General features: G+C 38.1%; 1 protein-coding gene across 1 annotated transcript in view; it reads left to right on the top strand.

The window, feature by feature from the left end:
- The window catches only part of LOC107039123, a 35,733-nt gene extending 14,883 nt beyond the window's left edge, over positions 1 to 20,850 (top strand). Inside the window, 12 exon segments of the mRNA XM_029126183.1 lie at positions 98 to 332; positions 2,551 to 2,605; positions 6,875 to 7,159; positions 8,314 to 8,622; positions 12,878 to 13,293; positions 13,348 to 13,560; positions 13,955 to 14,314; positions 14,417 to 14,561; positions 15,141 to 15,529; positions 15,651 to 15,872; positions 15,943 to 16,285; positions 17,989 to 20,850. Coding sequence (XP_028982016.1) covers positions 98 to 332; positions 2,551 to 2,605; positions 6,875 to 7,159; positions 8,314 to 8,622; positions 12,878 to 13,293; positions 13,348 to 13,560; positions 13,955 to 14,314; positions 14,417 to 14,561; positions 15,141 to 15,529; positions 15,651 to 15,872; positions 15,943 to 16,285; positions 17,989 to 18,231 — 3,215 coding nt within the window. The 3' untranslated portion in view covers positions 18,232 to 20,850.

The following is a 20,850-nucleotide window of genomic DNA, read 5'->3' as shown; positions in this document are numbered from 1 at the left end:
GCTTCAAGAAGCCATTAAATAAATAATAAGAACAGGATGAAATAATTTTATTGCACTTTAAAGAGGATGAATTGAGGCAAATGGATTCTGGTTTTAGTGATTCGCTGCAGAGACTTGAGACGAGCGTATGAGGGGCCGATTCATGCATACGTGAAGGCAAGCATCAAGAATCACTGCGGTGAGGGTGTTGTTAAACGCACAGCTGTTCACCGTGCAACCCCAAATCCTGTTTTTCATGAGACATTGATACTGCCTTGTCCGAGTAATAACAACTGCACGACAAGGGCCACGTCCCTTGATATCGCCGTTTGGCACAGGGATCGAAGAGCTAGGTAAATATGGAAATTTAATCGTGTTTGAGGTATCATACTTTGGCTATTTTTGCTTCCAAAGAGATCGGAATGCCATTTTAAACCCTGTCCGTATGGATGTTTGATAAATCGATGGAATTGAATCTTTTTTTTTCAAATGCAGGTTTTGTCGAGCCCTATCCATCGACATGAATTAAAATTTCAGTCATATATTGTATTTTTGAATTTTGGAATTTTAATAAAAATCGGTTGTCCCACTATAACTAAAAAAATGTTCTTAATTCATCGAATAATGGCTTAAAAAATTATTTGGATGTCTCTGCGACCGAGCTCGAAGATGAAGGCGATAGCTGTAATCGTTGTTTTGATTTTTAGAATAATTTTCAAAAATTTTGTATTTTATAAAAATTGCTATTCCGAGGGTGGCTTTGGATATCGTGCTCTAAATTCATTCAATGATGGCTGAAAATATAAGTTTCAAAGCCACTCTGTCGAAATTAAAAGACCGTTACGATACCTGTATTTGTTGGTTTGATTTTTATGATGATTTTTGGAAATTATATATATTATAATTTCTCTTAAATTGCTCGGAAAGTGAACTTTCTGATGGTTTCTTCAAATATGATGTTGCAAATTCATTCCATAATATAGATAGCATCATTCTTCCAATCGATTTATAAAGGATTTTCGTAAATTATTCTCATAGCGTTCAAAAGTTTGTTGATTTTCCATCTTTTGGAAAATTTACTTCCACTGATTATTTAAATAAAGACTTCACTTTCATCGAATAATTGGATAGTGTAGGTATATATTATTTCATGATTGAGATTTTATCAAATATTAAACTAAAATGTTTGAAAAGAAATTAATTGAATTGAAATGAAATGTAATGAACTTTAATGAAAAACTTTGAAGATCCAAAAATGGAATAAAAAATTTCCAAGCGGGAATTTTTTTGATTGAATTGCGTCAGAAAAATTGAAAAAATTCAGAGGTCAGTGTCTTTTAGATGACATTTCGGGGGGGAAAATACGTCTCTACACACCTCGTGTTTATAAATAAGGAATTGGAAATATTTAAACCACTCATCAAGTAGACAATTTCCCTTTCAAACAATCCACATAGGAAAATGTATATTTTGAAAAATATATAAAAAAATATCTTAAATTGGCCCAATTTATATAAAAAATATAGAAAACATATTTTATACATTTTTTAAATATATTCTTTATAAATTTGAAAAATCTATGGAATTGGCCCATACTATATATATTTTTATATATTTTTTGATGGGGAAGACAAAACGTGAAAAATCACTAGTTTATCCAGTTGACACATTTCCCCCAATTTAAGGCCCGGATGTACTATCTTTCGAATGTTATCTGATTTTTTAAAATCTTTCGTAATCCAAAATTGTCAATTGAGTGGTACACATCGCGTAGAAATGTAATAAAAAATCCGTTCACCCAAAGCATACATTTCCCCTAGTTGGAAATGAAGTCATTTTAACTACTAAACAATTTCCGAAAAATTTCGCAAACCATTAGAGACAGAAGAAAATATCAAAAGATCGTTTTTTCAACTGAGAAAATTCTCCGCAAAAAATATTCTCTCAATTTTTCCCTTAAAACCACTCGTCGAGTAGATATTTTTCATTTCAATGAAGACAAAACATAAAAAATCACTAGTTCACTCAATTGATCCGACATTTCCCCCAATTAAAAACGAATTCCTCACGATAAGAATCTCAATCTCGAAATGTCAAGAAATTACTCATCCTGAAGTCCCCCGCCAATAGCTGACCCAAAAAAAGCGCCTCCCAAAAGGATTCTTCCAGCCGTGTTGATCATCGATTCTCCCCTTTGATCTCTCCCCAAAAGAGAGATAAAAATACATGTAAACCCCTTTTCATGTCATTCGATTCACGTGTGTTCCACGAAGCGTGGATCTGGGGAATATCCCTCTACAGTCCTTACATCCCAGGTTGAACCACAGCGGAGGGGAAATCGATTGCTCTCTGGTACATGCGCATGGCACTAGCCACGTGCGAACAAAAAACGACAAAGCCTAGGGTCACATCTAGAAGAGGTTCTTTACAAATCCACGGGGTGGGATTCTTATCAGCCATTCCTATCTGTATTTATTTCCTAACGAACTGAACAAAACGAAGAGATAAATTTCGGACTCTGAAGAGAATAAAATGAAAATTGAATAACATTTTTTTGTATTTTTCCTCCAGGCGCAGCGAGCTGCTGGGCTGCATGACTCTACCCCTCCCCTTGGCACAGGATAAGGTGAGAAAAATAAACTTTAATCCGTTTTTTTATCAATGTAAAGAATGAATCAGGGAAAACAAAAAAATGGGTAAATTGAAGTGATTGAATTTTTTTTTCGGAATCGATTTGTTTTGAATGGTAAATTGTAGAAATTTATTTTAATTTATTCAACAATTGCGTGAGATAATTTTAAAGTTCATTATTTAATGAAATTTTTCAATGTTATTAATCATTAAATTTAATTAATTCAATTGATGAAATTGCAGCTTATTTCAATTTAATTTTGTTTGTTCTCATTCTCTGTTTTTCTATTAATTCGTTAGTTTATGGGGATTTATTCAGCTTGTAATACAACATGGGATGAATCTTAAGATGAAATAATAGAGAAATTAGAAAAAACGAAAAATTTTCAAAAAAGAAATTCTTTTTTTTTATACAAAATTGAATGCAGTTTATTTGTTTTGAATGTGGAATTGCAATAATTAATTCTTATTTATTCAACAACTGCGTCAGGTGATTGTGAAGACCATTAGTTGGTTAAATTTTTCATTATTATTAATAATTAAATTTAATTAATGCAGTTGATGAAATTGCAGTTTATCTCGATTTCATTTTGTTTTGTTAATTTTCATTCTCTATGTTTTTTTATTAATTTATTTATTAATTCTTGAGTATTCATTTATTTTGAGTTATTCCCCACTGCATGAGCCCATTTTGAAATTCATTAATATATGAAATGTTAAATTATTATTCACCAACAAATTTAATTCATTTATGAAACGTTGCATCATTATTCATTAAAAAATTTAATTCATTAAATTGCAATTTATTTTAATTTTAATTTGATTTGTTTCTGTCCATTTTCTATTTTCTTCTTTAAATTTATTCATCCATAAGAATTTATTTAATAAGCAATAGAAAATAGAATAAATAAATGGGACCAATAATTCATTTTGATTAATTCATCAATTTTAAAGTTAATGAATTTATGAAACGTTGCATCATTATTCATGAAAAAATTTAATTCATTAAATAGCAATTTATTTTTATTTTAATTTGATTTGTTTCTGTCCATTTTCTATTTTCTTCTTTAAATTCTATTTAAATTCTATTTTCTTCTTTAAATTTATTCATCCATGAGAATTTATTTATTAAGCAATAGAAAATAGAATAAATAAATGGGACCAATAATTCATTTTGATTAATTCATCAATTTTAAAGTTAATTAATTTATGAAATGTTAAATCATTATTCATTAACCAATTTAATTCATTAAATTAAAATTGTTTATTTTAATTTTATTCTAATGCGTTTCTCTTCATTGTTTGCTTTTTCCTTTCAATTTATTCATTCATAGAATTTTATTCATTTTGTAATAGAAAATGCGATGAATCCCTCAAGATCAAGTACCTAATTACATCTGTATCCTCCGCATCCCTCCGATTCCCCTCCCTTATCCCATCGTCTGGGGTCAGGGTTAAGTCGATTATCGGGTCACCGCGGGCGCTGGATTTTTACCCCTTCTCTCCTCACACGCTCACACGTCAACGTCGTGTGCAGTACGGAAGTCCTAGCTCCCATTACATATTATTTGTCCTGTCCGAGTGAATTTCATAAATACGAAGAAAAGGGGATTGAATTTTATTTGTGTGGGGACGACAAATAAAATTCTAGTCTACCCCGGATTCCGATAAAAGTGGATCTTTGTAAACTGGTGTTTGTGTGTGCAAAAGTTTGGGGGAGAGTTTCGGGGGCGATAAATCAAGGGAGAAATAGAGAAATAGGGAGAAGTGCCAACATGATTGTCGTCGCGATCTACTGTGCTGCGTTCATCGTTGCAGGGGTGTTGCTGAAGATTTTCGCAATGTACTGAGGGGGTGAGTGAGTTTCGCGGGATTGAAGTGAATTTTTTTTTTCATTGGGAAAATACTAATTTGTGGAGGTGGAAAATGTGATTGAGTTGATTGGAGAGAATGAAATAATGAGTGTGTTAATTAGGGAATTATCTCAGGGGGAAATCGTCTGAGAGAAAAATGGCAAAACACATTTTTGTGGGAAATTTTATAAGCTACCAAAAAGATCTTATGACATTTTTTGATAGAATTGATTGTTAAAGAGATATTTGAGGAGTTATGAACACATTTCTTGTTTGGTTTCGATTTTTGGTGTTTTCGGATATTAATTCGTGCATTACGTGAGGAATTTAATTGTTGCTGAAGATATTCGCTGTGTTCAGGAGGTGGGGGGTGAGTTTCGCAGGATTGAAGTGAATTTTTTTTTTCATTGGGAAAATATTAATTTGTGGAGGTGGAAAATGTGATTAATTGAGTTGATTGGAGAGAATGAAATAATGAGTGTGTTAATTAGGGAATTATCTCAGGGGGAAATCGTCTGAGAGAAAAATGGCAAAATACATTTTTGTGGGAAATTTTATAAGCTACCAAAAAGATCTTATGACATTTTTTGATAGAATTGATTGTTAAAGAGATATTTGAGGACTTATGAACACATTTCTTGTTTGGTTTCGATTTTTGGTGTTTTCGGATATTAATTCGTGCATTACGTGAGGAATTTAATTGTTGCTGAAGATATTCGCTGTGTTCAGGAGGTGGGGGGTGAGTTTCGCAGGATTGAAGTGAATTTTTTTTTCATTGGGAAAATATTAATTTGTGGAGGTGGAAAATGTGACTGATTGAGTTTATTAGAGAGAACGGAATAATGAATGGATTAATTAGGGAATTATCTCAAGAAAGAGGTGTCTGAGAGAAGAATGGCATAACAAATTTTTGTGGGAAATTTCGTCAGCTCCAAAAAATCCTTTATTACATTTTCCCCTAAAACCACTTGATCCGGACATATCCCCAAAAATAACAGAGAAGTTATTTCAGTCAAGTCGTAAAAACTCGTCTAGAGAAGTAGAAAACCCATGAATTCGTAAGGAAGGGCGGAATCCAGAGCAGCATGATCAATTCAGTGTGTACCATCTCCTCCTCTCGCTCCAATAACCCACAGATATTTTTATTTCCCCCGAAAATCGATGAGTGAACGATAAAATTTCATGCGTTTTTCGGTGTGACTTTTTCCCCTCATTCGATAAATGTGTTTTTTTTTGCTCCACCAGGTTTTTATTTTGAAAAAATCATCATTATTTGCAGTATATGCATTCCTTAAAATCTAGTATCTAAAAAGTTTGATGTACATTATTTTATAGATGTACTAGGGAGCTACACCCCCTGCTCGCTCCACTCACCAGCCCCCATATGACGCCCGTATGATTTCCATGATGCTTATTCTGACCCTTGTGACCTTTAGTTTCTGACCCCTTTATTCGACCTTTATTTGGACCCTTAATCTGATCCTCGTGACCCTTGTTCTGACTCTCAGGATCCTTAATGTGACCCTTGCGACCCTTAATCAAACCTCATGACCCTTATTCTTATCCTCGTGACCCTTATTGTGATCATCATAACCCTAATTCTGACCCTTAATCTGGCCCTTGTGACCTCTAATCTGACCCTTGTTTAGACCCTTCATCTGACCCTTGTGACCCTTAAACTTGTGACCATTTATGTGACCCTCGAGACCATTAATCTGACCGTCGTGACCCTTAATCAAACCCTTGTGTTCCTTATTCTGACCCTCGTGACCCTGATTTTGACCCTAATGACCCTTGTTTAGACCCTAAATCAGACCTTTGTTACCCTTATTTGGACCCTTAATCTGATCCTTGTGACCCATAAACTCGTCACCTTTAATCTCACCCTTGAGACCCTTAATTTGACCCTTGCGACCCTTAATCAAATCTCATGACCCTTATTCTGATGCTCGTGACTCTTATTGTGACCATCATAACCTTAATTCTGACCCTTGTGACCTTTAATCTGACTCTCAAAACCTTTAATCTGATCTTTGTGACCCTAAATCAAACCCTTGTGATCCTTATTCTGACCCTCGTGACTCTGATTTTGACCCTAATGACCCTTATTACCCTTATTTGGACACTTAATCTGATCCTTGTGATCCTTAAACTCGTCATCTTTAATTTCACCCTCGAGACCCTTAATCTGACTCTTGTGACCCTTAATCAAACCCTCTTGACCCTTATTTCGACCCACACGACCCTTATTTTGACCCTTGAGACCCTCAATTTCGAGGTCTTAATTTCGAATACCAAATTTTTTATCACCAGAAGTCGATTTGGATTTTTATAATATATGTAGAGAGATAAAGTTTGGGCAGCAATGACTCTCGAGTTTAGTTGGTATCGTAAAAAAAATGTGTTTTCAGGAAGCGACATGGCACCCTCTGGAAGTGGGCTCTGGTCGAAATACGAGTACACCTTACTCGAGTATACCACAGGAGTGTGCGGTATCACCGCCACTGTCAAAGGACGGGGATCATGTGGACAACAACAATACAAATGCAGATGATCTCACTTACCTCAGGCATCTGGAATTGGAGCCAATAGATCCGACAACTGGTTTACCGCTGCATCCTGGATTTACAGCTAAGGGTGGCAGGACACCCTGTACTATTACGAGAAGGCTTGTACGACAGAGTGGTCCACATCAGGTACTTAATACTGAAAATGGAATTGAGAAAACAAATTATTTTGATGAATTTATGTATTTTTCTTCGCTTTAGAAATTTTTTTCAAAATAATTTGCAATGGTTTTTCAAAGTTATTTTGTAAATGAATAGATCTTTTTTAAGTATTAGAAAGTGTTGATGCCCTTTTTTCAATTAATTGTTTATAATCATTCTCATTGCAAAAAGCAATACGACTGATGAGAATCATATGTCCCAATTAATCGACTGTTAAATTTTTATATTACAATAAATTATTTGCTCATGTTCTAATTCCTATCCTCACTGAATAAGATTTGAATCATAATGGCAATTCAATTCCTTCCAGAACACACTTTAGAGTGAGAATTTCTGGAATTCAATATTTGTTGATATTCTGGTAAAAGTGCGTGGCCGCACTGTTACCAATTTTTAGTTGGTTCACACGGTAATTCATTTAATCTGTTGTTCATTTCATCAATATAATTCCGTGCTTAGAATATTGTCATCTCGTGTTTTCAGCATTAAATTAAAAATTAAAACTTCATTTGAAATATTGAGTCACAGCTTCTTTTTACTCATATCAGAAATTTAGTATTTGGATATTAATATTATTTGTTCAAAGTGAAAAAATCGATCATTATTTTCACTATATTGCATTCAGATTGACCTATCCTTAACATTAAAAATGTGAGATAATCTCATAATTCTAGCTATTAATTCTAATCAACTTTGTTCGAAGAAAACCTTAGTAAACGCAATATTAAGAAAGTAGAATTATTCTATTTTCCTCTGACCTAAATAATTTGGACCAATGATGATTCGTTTGTTGGGCGGGCTTCATGAAAATTCATTTTTAAGAAAGGAAATAACTTTTTAAATTTACTATTGATAAAAATATCTGCTACATTTTAATTTCGTAATTTTAATAATTATTGCAATAAAAATTTTAAATAAATCCCCAAACCACTGAATGCAATTAACTTTCATAATCTATTCACAATCAATCACTAAATCATTATCTCTCATCATTATTCATTAATAAATTAAAATTCCGTAATGATATTCCCCAACAATCAATTATAAGATTATGCAATTGTTTTGTTTTTTCAATCTCCGTGAAACCTCAATTTACCTAATAAATAAATCGATTACCCCAGGTGCCATGGGGTTTCTCTCTCTCCTGGGGTCGTCCCCCTCGAGTGGAAAGGGTGGACCCAGGAAGTCCAGCAGAACGCGCTGGTCTCCGACCAGGCGATCACGTCGTGTTCGTGGACACATCAAACGTAGTGATACGACCGCGCGAGGACATCCTGAGTCTCATTCAATCTGCCACCACCCAGCTCGTCCTCGAGGTTTACCGTCGCGCTGGGGGCCACGCAAATGCCCACAGGCCCAGTTTCACAAACGTCAGTTTACAACAAAATATGGATCACTCCAATGGCCATCACGTCACATTCACCGCCGAGGTCGGTACGGGAGTTTTAGTATAGAACTAGGAACATTTAATAATTGGAAATTGATGACCTTTGTCCACAATTCCTGAATTATTTATTAAAAATTTTCATTTGAAGAAATGGGGAAATTGAAAAAATGGAGAAGAGTGTGTGAATGATGAAAAAAATTGTCTCATTGTGGAGCTAGGAAAAATTCCTATTCTGTTCACTGCAATAGGGAACTTGCGAAAATTTTCAAATGAATAGTCTTTGGAGTCTATGAACCATTCTGGAGCAACAAATTTTCCGAAAAGTGGTCTGGATATTTTGTACTCATTAAAAATGCACCAATATTGAACAGTTTTTTGGGGTCATGACGTCAATTCACCGGAATCAAGTTCCCCTTGCGACCACTGGCAGCGCTATTGAGTTATTCTAGCCTATTAAAGTGCGGGACGATCAACCAAAACAAATCGAGGGGGTTATGTTTGAAACGATTATTAAAAGTGGATAAACAAATATATTGGTGGTAACAAATGAAGTTTGTGCTGGAAAATGATTTTCAAAAATTTCGGCCACCGGTGAGCCGGTGAGTTGACGTCACAGGCCTTTTTAAAACGTTTAAAAAATACAATTTTTAAAAGCAAATACGTCATTATTAAACTATTTTCCGTGTGTTTCCTTATCAAATGTGGGTTCTTGGAGGCATATAATCGAGGGGAAAAAAATGCAAGTTCCCTATCAAGTCATTGTCCAGTTGATGGATAAATCTGAAAGATGGCTTTAAAAAATTGTTCACTTTTATAGAAACCTGATGAAGAGAATGGAGGATGATTCGAAGAGGATAAATAATTTCAAGGAATAATAAAAACCCGAGGTGGGAGCACCGCCATCTTGAAAGCCCCCTGCGGCGGACGCAGCAAGCATCCAATCAAGATGGCGGCGCCCACACTTGTTCACCACCTCGTATTTATGAACACTTCGTAAAATTACTTATGCTCTTCAAATCACCTTCAATTCATTCCGTTCAATTCCTAAAAACGGAACAAATTTTTCAAGACATCCTTCAAATTTTTTTCTATTCCGTTTGAGTTGAGAATTCATGAGACAAAAAATTGAAGCCAACAAGGATGAAAGATTGAGACAAAGCCCTCATTTCTTCGGATGAGACAATTACTATTAATTTTTATTTAATTTTCTCAAAACGAAAGAAACAAATCGCGTTTAAAACGCGAGAGAAAACGCTGTGTTAAACCTATGTTTAAGTCACCCCCTGCTATTTCATTTTTTTAATTCTTCAGAGCGCTTTGTCAGTTTTTATTATTTATTTTATATACTTTAAATCAAATTCTCGATGTTGATTGTCCCCTCGATGCGTTCTGTATACGTCAGTCACCTCCAGATGTAAATAATAACAAAAAAAATATATAGATTATAAACGATCGAGGGTAATTAACACCGAGAAATTGCGCTGTGTTATACATATGTTTTGTCTTAAGTTATTGATCAAGTGCTCAAAAAAGGGAGAATTCAAATCCTTCAATTGTATACGCGAGTATTTTTTTGTATTAAAAACTGGGCGACTCAACGTAACGTGGGAAAGAGCTTATTACGATTATTAATTTAATATTAATTAAAAATTATAATCACAATTCCGTGTTTTTTCATTGATTTTTCTCTTTATTATGAAACTTGCAACGTTGAGGCAATTTTTTTTTGTTTGGAGAAAACAATTTGAAACATCGGATGCGAGAGTGAGATTATGTTTTTGTACTTTGTTCTTATTTTTGTTGCCAAGAACTTTTGTTTAAAATCCATAAAAAATAATTCTGTTATTTTATTTTTAAACCTTTCACCTCCTTATCCCATCCAATCTTGAAATAAGTGCTTGGAGTACTGGTTCGTGTATGGATTATGTCTAGTTTAGAAAAAAGTTGAAACAATAGTTAGTTCAGAGACAGCAATTTTAGTCCAGACTTTTCAAGTTCCTCGTAGACAAAAACGAGTAGAAGGATAATTAGCTTTTCGCATTAGCGAGGATAATAAAAATCTATCGACCTAGTTTGTGAAGTTTTTGAGGATGAAAGGAGCATTCCATTACAGAATTTCAAACCACTTGAATTTTCACTCAACTTCACTTCATTAAAACTCGGAGAAGTTCACTGTAGCAGGAAAAACATGAAAATTCCAGGAGTTTCCAGTCGTTAAAACCCTGGGAGACCTTTTGAGGATATGATAGCCATATTGAGAGTTATTACCCAGATTCTGAATGAATGGAGCACCCAAAATAATCAGTACAGAGATTCAAACAAGAAAAAAGTAAAGGATAATTTGAAAAATTTGTTCGTATTTTTAGGAACTCAATAAAACGAGTTGAAGGAGATGAATAATTTTTCAAAATGTTCAAAAATACGAGATAATTGTACAGCATACTGACCCCCCTGCCGCATTGGTTCTAAAGACCGCGGCGCGCCCACCTCGTATATTCAAACATTTTTAAAAATTATCTATTCTTTTCAAATCATCCTCAAGTCGCTTCATCCGATTTCTATGAAATGAACAAATTTTTTAAGCCATCATGCAGATTTTTCGATCCCCTTTTGCCTGAGAATAGCACAAAATAAGAGTGTCAGCTGTTCACGTGTGCTTCTTACCATGATCTACTTTCGTCTTATAGTCCAGTCAAATTAGACGCAAAAATTGCCTAACTGGGAAATAATTTCACCGGGGATGAAAAAATATCAGTTCGATAAATGAAAATGTCCTGAATAACATATTAAAATGATCAAACATAGATCGGTGCAGAAAATATCTGAAAAAAATAAAAACGAACGATTTTTGTTGGGGTTAATGACAAAAACATTCGTAGTTTCGACCAAACTCAATGGATTGAAAAAAAAAAATACCCAATTGTAGACGTGAAAAGTCCACACAAAAATGATATGTGAAACGATGTTCTAAGATGAATTGTGTTTTCGTAAAAAATGTCGGAAATTTTGTTAACCCGAATTTCGTGATACTTCCAGCGTCTTTCCCGAGGCTCCGCTCCTTTCAGTGTGCGCACGTCAACGAAAAGAGCGGTATGCGCAGATTCAAATCTACATGTACTCGATTATTCAATCAATTGCCTGACGATATTGCCATTTTTCGTCCGCAAATCGAATTAATTTATTTGAAAATTCAGAGAAGCACAGAAATGTAGATGCAATTACATATGAATACATATTCTTTCAAGTAGAATGCCAGGATTCAAATATCATGAAAAATATCAATAATAATCTTGATATTTTTGAGTGGAACAAATATATTTTCGGCACAGCAGATTTTTTCTCTCAGTGCAAGTTACTGAAGGGATTAACGGGTTCCATTGACTATTTATTGGCAAAAAAATTTGTAGAAAAAAAAATTATTGCCAATAAACAGTGAATGGGACGCGTTAAGCCCTTCATTAACCTCCCTTCAATACTTGGTTGAAATTTCAGTAACTGCTATTGGGTAGATTGAGAACAAATTTTCTTCTTTTTTACTTTTTGAGTATTTCTTTCTTTCCAGTCTTTTCTTTCCAATTTTTTTATTTCAAAATCTCCCCTTTCTTAGATTTAATAATTAAATACTAGTATTATTAAACTTTAGGATGGAAATATTCGTAAAGTTCGCACTCATCGGTGACATTTTTCGTACAGTTTAAATCTACTGCGCATTGCGCCACTTTGAGACAAGTGCGCGCGCAGAAAGAGGTGGGCCTTACGGAATCAGCTGATCATTTTACCAGATATGGGGTTAAAAATACTAAATAATTTATTACGGCAAAACTAGTGAATGAGGACTATTGGTTTCTAACTTAATTCTGTAGAGACTTATTCGCACTACACGCTGGTATTTTTTTTTCAATAATTGATTGAATTTAATTGAAGCTACATGGATTCTTAGCGTTCACCCAAGAACCTGGATCTTTTTTAATTTTTTTATATATTTTCTGCACCGATCTATGTGTGATCATTTTGATATGTTATTCAGGATAATTTTATTTATCGAACGGGTATTTTGTCATCCACGGTGAATTAAAAAAGGACCTCAATGCCAATTTGACTACACTATTATGACTCGTAACATTTCACATTAATAATTAACTGACCCGAGGAGGACCTCATGAAAATCCCCCCTCCACCCCAAATAAAAAACATTTGGCAAAAAGTAAAATCAAAGTTAGAAACTAGGGAAAACCGTTCGCTCCAGAATAACTACAGAGCAAAATGGCTCTGACCCCAACACCAAAAATTACGTCTAGATGTTCCCCAACCTGTCGCCGGACGCTTCACCAGAGGAGGAGCTATCAGTCCGTGAGACTCGTTACTGGAGTGTCCTAAAGACCGGCGTCTCTCGTTTCTCAATTCCCCTGGCGGAACGCCGAGACGTTCTCTCGCCAACCGACCACACAATCCTCTTCCAAAACCTGGAGGACCTCTTCCGACTGTCCGAGGAGATTCGTGACGAGGGTGGTCGAATCGAGAGCTACCTATCGCGAATCCCCAGAATAACCTCAAGCTACCGAAGATACTTGAGCGGTCTCCAAAGAGCCTGCTGTTTGCTGGTGGCCCTTCGTCGAAACACAGCCTTCGCGAAGCTAGTGGCCGAGCCAGCTGTCCCCCACAAACGTCGTCCAGACCTCACTGGTGTCCTGCTGCTACCCCTTGAGCACTACAGGTGAGGAAGAGTCATCAACAATCATCGAGTCAGGACTGATTAGTTGAATTCCAGAGAAATGACGAGGCTACTGTGTCTCGCATCACCGCGGAACTGCCAGAAGACTAGGGATCTTGCTCAGGGTTATCGAGAGGCCACTGCCAATGCTGGGGTGATGGAACCACCGAGGGACACGGGGAGACCTCTCTTAAGTCTCCAAGAAGTCGAGTCCAGACTCGTTTTCGCCAAGTGCCGACCTTTTACACTTGCACAGCCCGGCAGACAATGGTTTGTTCCTCTTTACGGAAGAAGATGGCTTTTCTCTAACACCTCTATGTTAAGATACCATTTTAGGAACTCAATTCACAAGTCGACTCTTCAGTACTAGCACTCAAAGAGTTCGTAAAGCGGTAGCTTTCGCCAAGGTGTTCCTTATAACGTCAATTTGATGATGAGCAATTGAGAACAAACGATCACTCACACTTTAATTCTTACTGGTTAATTCAAGAAGTAGCATTCAGTGTAGCTTTAGTCAGTAGTTCAGCTTCTTTAGTCTAGACAACTTTAGACTTTTCTTGAGAGGAAGTAGTTCTAGAAGTTTATGGTAGTAACCGTACTTCAGAAAACTTCTGAACAGCTGTTTACATGGTCACGTAAAGTTTGGGTCTTCATTTCTATGAAGGCTTTTTGGTGGAGCTCTGGCCAAGGTCGAGGGTCGTCGTCTCCAGCCCTCGTGGGCGCTTCTTCTAACGGATCTCTTAGTCTTCGCGAGGGTCTCCAGGGATCGAGTTCTCTTCGTTACGGAGGAGCCCCTCCGTCTCTCTAGCATCGCCGAGGCGTGCTTCACTGTCAGAAAACGGCCGACAGAGTTCCGACTTCAGGTAGCGATAACTCCGAATGGGGGGAGGGAGAATGGTCATGTGGAGGTGGTGCAATCTGGTGGGTGCAGTCCCCATGGACGTGCCAGGAGGCGAGTCCTCATTCTTCGAGCCCCGAGTCCGGAGCAGAAGGCAGTCTGGCATAATCTGCTGCAACGGCAGATGTGAGTGCTCACAGTGGAGATGTCATTTTATTTGTCATTCCCAATTGTAACCCCTGCCTGTGTTTTTGTTTCAATTTTTCCCTCTGGCTCTTCCCATTTTAGAATCTATGTGAATACAGGCTGTGGGGGTGCGCCGAACCTAGACAGCCCGGAGGAGGGACCTTTCACGAGGAACGACTACGCTACAGTTGGTGATTCCTCATCAAGTCCTCAGGTAAATAAATGCGGACATTAAAACGATTTTTTTGTTTATTATCGTTTCTGTGGGTTATCGCGGGGAAAACAATTGCAAACAAGACGACTGCGCATACGCAGGACCGAATCCTGACTCCATTACTTCGGGTTTTCGAAGACTTCTGGACACTATTTTCGTCACTAAAATTATTGTTATCTTTTTTATGTGGGTTCTAGGGGTGGGAACCATTGGTATAAAATACTTCTGTGTAATTTTGCAGTCCATTCTGACAAGCAATTTCGACAACCAAAATTTATTCGTTGTCAAACAAGACAATTGCGCATGCGCAGAAATTACTGAATAATATGGCAAACTTTGACTCCACCACCTCGTGATTTCAAAGTTATCTAACGACAATTTTCTTATGAAAACCGTTTTCAAATTTTTTGTATGGGTTGTCGGGATGGGAACCATTATCATATAATATTTCTTCATAATTTTTGGGCCCATTTTGATTAGTAATTCCCACAATCAACTTTTCCCGCCTTTCTTAAAGAAATCAAAAATCAGAATCGATTTTTTGCGTTCATTTACAGACAATAATGGTTCGATCGATGTATCTTAATATTCATGTCTCTCTTGTCAATCCAGATTAGTATATCCAAAAAGTTGCACGAACCTGGTGACACACTAGAGAGCATCCTGAAATCCAGTCCTTCGAATCACGAGAACAATCATTTAGCTCAGTGGGTTAGAAATTCTCATCACGCACCACCACCAGACCACGAAGTGGCCCTTGAGGAGTGGACAGCCGAGGAGTTGGCGGCCCGGGCACCCCGTGAATCCTCGACGAATGTCCAGGTTCACGAGAATACAGAAGAGCATACAGCGCCGAATTCGGATCCTGAACAGCAGAGTACGACATCGAGTGCAAGCCTGAGCACCGTCAAATCAAGTAGTGTCAATCCAAAGAAGAATGGCAATATATTCAGCAAGGAGCTACCGGGTGGATCCATCAACATCTGCCGAAGGTGCCACAGGTGGAGTCTTTCGTGTTGTGGCTAGAGTAGAATCTCCTTTGTCGACAATTGAATTCAAGCTTCTGATTTATGGGACCTTGTACCTTCTAGCTTTGCAAAGATCGTTTTTACTTGTCTCCAGATCCGGATGTCCAACTCCGCCACTCGTACGGGATCCCTTCTCCCCGATTCCACCAAAAATCTCAGTGCTGCCTCCAACCCCAGACCTCTGCACAACACACAGACTGAGGAATAGCATTCACGATAGTCCAAGTAGAAATAGTGCAAACTGCACTCCAGCTGATGGTAATACCGAGGACGGCAGTGAGGATGACCTTGACTGCGATGGAGAGCCACCGTACAGGTCCTCCAATCATCAATCCACGACCCTGACCCGTCTAACTGACCGCTAATTCAACTTTGGTAATTCGTAGAGCCCTGAGACGATTCGGAACGATGAGTAGTCTAGACCAGGACGACGACGTAGACGAGCAGACAGAGGACGACAGCCGAGACCAGGAGTCACCACCATCTGGCCTACGATCGTGGACAGCTCGGGCCAGTAGTTTCGTCGTCAGTAAGATGGTCTTCCTTGAGCAATTGGGTGAGGGGGTTGGGGGGTACCTCCTGCAGCCCCCCGTCCCCCCAGAAAGGACAGAGTTCTCGTTAGACCCTAATGATGAAGAGGGCACGACGTCTGGAGGCACCTCTGGTGATGACATCTGGGGTACGCCGACCTCCGGAGGACCCGACGACGAGAGCTTCACTGCTAGTCCAGTAAGTATCATCAGGAGATCTTCTTTAATGTTTGAAGGTACAGAAAATCCTTCAGCAATAGTGCAATTTTTTACATTGAATGAGGAACTTGCATCCTTCAAGTTTTTGTTCGACATTTGGAACAATCATGCTCAGCACATTCTAGCTTCCTGCTGTCTCATGATATCACGAGAGCCTCAATTAGAATTCATAACGATTCATGAACAAAGTTGATGGGAATCAATCGTTCAATTGCGATTACCATCACATCCTGAAGAGCATCACATGCTCTGTAATCACGCAGAAAACTAATTTCGTTAGCCAAGCAAATACTCTTTCGCTGGGATCTGATTTGCTGAGATAACTGAAAATTTGTAACTGGGACCTGAGCGTCCACTATGCGAGCCACTGACCATTCGTCGGGCCAACCCCCATTGAAAGCGAATCTTACGTTAAAACCACCAAAGTCGTTTCGTTGGTATAATATTACTGGATTGGTTGATCTTTGATCTACTGTTACAACCAAACATTTGTTATTTGAATTTAAACATTTATTTCATAAATTCAAAAATGAAGCATCCTATCTTCTAATTAATTGAAACGGAAAATTTCGCCTCATAACCTCACGAAGATGAGTTAGTTTATCAAATTATTGTTGAACCCTATTATTGACCCTTCAATAACCATCCCATTTTCATTTACAGTGTCTTACTCTATCCCTTGTTCCTTTAACAATTGTGCTTAGCTCTCGTACTAGGGGAGGGTGGGGCAAAACGGCCCCCATTCAATTGTCACTAACTTGTGAATGACATTGTGAAAATTCCCAGTTTCAACTTCATTTTGAAGATAATTTTTCATTCTTCAAAACGAGCTCTAACTCATCCCAATCGGATTATTGAATCGGAAAATATTGACGATTGAAGGGGGGCCGTTTTGCCCCATCCTCCCCTATTTCAAGGAAGATCTAAAATATAATTGAAACAATAATTTCAAGTCAAATAACCGCTAAAACGATACTCATAAAAGTCGTGCAGTTCATTTTGTCAAAACTATTGTCATGTTTTTCCATTGAATTATTATACTGATTATATTAAATATCTTCATCCATAAAAAAGTAAAGGAATAATACAATTTTCTCTAAATCTAATAAAAAATAGTTTCACGAAACGGAATAACATCCTTGATATGATATTTACGAGGGGTAAGTATTGCGCGGTAGCATAGTGGTTAGCGCGTTAGGGTTAGTAATCGTAAGGACCTGAGTTCGATCCCCGGTCTCGGCAAATGGACATAATTTGCGTTAATGAAATTGGCTTTGTCGGTGATGAATGCATTCTGAGTTGCTTCTATAGGGATAATTGACCGTGAAAATGAAGAAAAAGAAATTGAAAATTAATTTTTTCGCATTTTTACTGATATCCGCTGCGGTAACGTATATCTCAGTTGTCCGTATATTAACCTACGAAATTTGCTGGGTTAACGTGCGGCGCGCCATCCCAACGAAATTATTTTTCTGCGTGATCATTTTCCCTATAACAATCATGCAAGTACCACTATTCAGGGCACACCAGTCTAGACTGTACCTTCCAACACCAAAGATCACCAAAATAACCATGAACTAGTGTAGATTAAGCTTGGCACGCCTCTGCATGACGCAAAATCGCTTGCCCTCTGTTTGCGAAGAATCATTAGCAACGAGCCTGTTGAACCTGTGACTTCCGTAGCCGTCCATCAACGGCAACGTCATCGGCGAGGACAACTATGGCCTCAGTCTCAACGCAGACGACGATCCCGACGAGAGTGGTGACTCCGAGGACAGCAGTCTTCCAGAGATCAGTATGGAGCAGCTACTTGGCAGTGGTAGTCTATCATCACTCCGCTGTTTCCTGGGCCGAAGACGACTGGAGCCCCTTCCAGAGGAGGAGGACTCACCGGGTAGTGGAAAACTCCAGGTGGGATGGTGGTGACAGAGGTTGCAGGCGACGTCTGACGTCGACGAGAGCCAACAACGCACGAAGATCTTCGAGCAACTGAGCCAGGAGGACGAAGACTTCCGCAAGAAGATCCTCGATCTACACCGAAAACTCTCGGACGTCGACGAGGATTCCGTCCAAGCTGCCCCGCCAGACAAGAAGACCGAGAAACGAGTGAGTCTTCTCGAGGGTGGAAAGATCATCTTTCCCTCGATGAAAACGTCCTTCAGCGGGAGCTCGAGTGACGAGGCTGAGCCTACGTACCGACTCCTAGAGAGAAGAAGATTAAGAAAAATGGATCTTGAGCACGAGAGGAGAAGACACTTCGAAGCACTTCGATCGAGATCAGAGAGAATCGATGAGGGGTCTGAGGAAGACGCAGATGAGCCTGTCAGCGCTAGACCGCAGGAGACAAATTTCCTCAACCGTCTGAGAATAAGAAGGAGAAGCATGAAACTTCTCAGCTTCCTCAGTGGTAAGTCAACAGACAAGTCCCAGGAGGAACGCGCCTCCAAGTTCTTGAAAATCTACATGGCAGACCGTGGAAAAGGCCAGAACACAATTTCAATTCATCACACCTCGAGGGACAGGAGATTCTGGAAGCTGAGGAGCCGAAGGAGGGCGAGTTCCTCCGAGGGAAAGTGAAACAATGAAAATCAAAAATTGGTATACTGTTGAGTGCGGAGCACAATCCCCCTACGTTATAGCGTCCAAATTAGGAAGTCGATGGAGCGATAGGGAATGATGATGTCAGATATTATTCCGAATGTTCGGATAATTCAACCTAATTCAATTAATGTCCAGGGATGATAATCAGCTGGATGGAGTCTTTCAATTATACACTTCAGGGCTGTTATCGTTATTAAACAATACTGAGATTACTTCTGATAATATTCGACATAATGCCGCTCTTCATTTGTTATTGAAATCTTTTGAGATTTGTAGACATTAGGGATAGGCCAATTTGCCAATTAGAATTCGTACGGAGCCATGAATGCAATTAGAAAATTTCTTAGATAGATTTTCCTCATGAATTTCTTACACTGCGCGTGATTCCCTGGTAGATCGATCGATGGCTACTCGATGGGGACTCGATAGGAGATCGACTAGTGCACTCGGTCGATGGTCGGTCGATCGTTCGTTGATCACTGGATAGATGGTTAGTCGATTGATGGTCGATCATTGGTTGATTGGTGGTCGATTGTTAGTCGATGATTAGTCGATTAACGGTCGATGGTCAATTGTTGGTCGATTGCTAGTCGATCATTGGTCGATCGTTATTTGATCGATAATCAACCAATCGAACAGCCATCGACTAGCACTTGACTGAGTGCTCAGCTCGACCCTCATATCGAGTGATCCATTAGGGTTCCTGTAATAGGGAACTTGCACGTATTATTTTTTCCCCCTCAAATACCCCCAAGAACCCATATTTGATAAGGAAATACACGGAAAATCGTTTAATAATTATTTATTTGCTTTGAAAAATTGCATTTTTTTAACGTTCGAAAAAGGCCTGTGACGTCAACTCACCGGTGGCCGAAATTTTCGTGTGGCGCCAGCAAGCGGTTTAGTACAACTGCTGGAATCTAGGAAAAAATGCTCGGTACATGTATTTGGCTAGAAAATGTCAGAAGTTCCTTATAAATATTGTTTTGTACCAGGATGTAAAAATACAATAGTGAAAATTATACAACCTCGACTTTCGACACTTTGACACAGATTTAAACCCATAAAATCTATCAGCATAGTAACGTCTACCGTTGGTAAATTCCCCGAGCACGCCTTTTGAAAATCATTTTCCAGCACAAACTTCATTTCTTACCGCCAATATATTTGTTTATCTACTTTCAATGATTGTTTCAAACATAACCCCCTCGATTTGTTTTGGTTGAATGTCCCGTGCCTTGAGAGGCTAGAATAACTCAATAGCGCTACCAGTGGTCGCAAGGGGAACTTGATTCCGGTGAATTGACGTCATCACCCCAAAAAAGTGTTCAAAATTGATGCATTTTTAATCAGTTATTACAAAATATCCAGACCACTTTTCGGAAAACTTTTCACTCTAGAATGGTTTATATACTATAAAGACTCTATTCATTTGAAAATATTCGAAAACCGGACTCTATGCAAGTTCCCTATTACCGATATATTATTTCCCTGATAAACGGAGAAAATCGGCCTACTCAAACCGGCCTATATTGACCTTGAAATTCCGTCAACACCAAACGTCCACGTAGACTTACCGATGTTTATACTTGATTATTTCTTTCACTAACTGATGATTCTTCATATACACTCGTTATGTTTGCCATAGATTGACTATAAAATCCTCAAGTCGACATTGCATATTATCAATGATTAATTAATAGTTCAATTCTTTAAGGAGCTGATGAAATAAATTACGTAGGTCCGCACGACTGATCCAACGCGGCACTCAAAAACTCTTCCACCTATGTTTTAGGCCACGCTGATTCGACATTAATATGATATACGAGTGCAAAGATCTGTTAAAGAAATTTCCATGTGAGAGATGTGAGCGTTACTGTTGGTAGATTATTAGTCCTGTGAGGATAACTTCAAAACGCAAATAAATTGTACTATTTGTTCAAA

Source organism: Diachasma alloeum, unplaced genomic scaffold, assembly GCF_001412515.2.
Source record: "Diachasma alloeum isolate Michigan unplaced genomic scaffold, Dall2.0 Dall_scaffold_00294, whole genome shotgun sequence".
In the NCBI taxonomy this organism is placed as follows: Eukaryota; Metazoa; Arthropoda; class Insecta; order Hymenoptera; family Braconidae; genus Diachasma; species Diachasma alloeum.
Note: the sequence above shows the minus strand (reverse complement) of the source record. Positions and strands in the feature narration are given on the sequence as shown.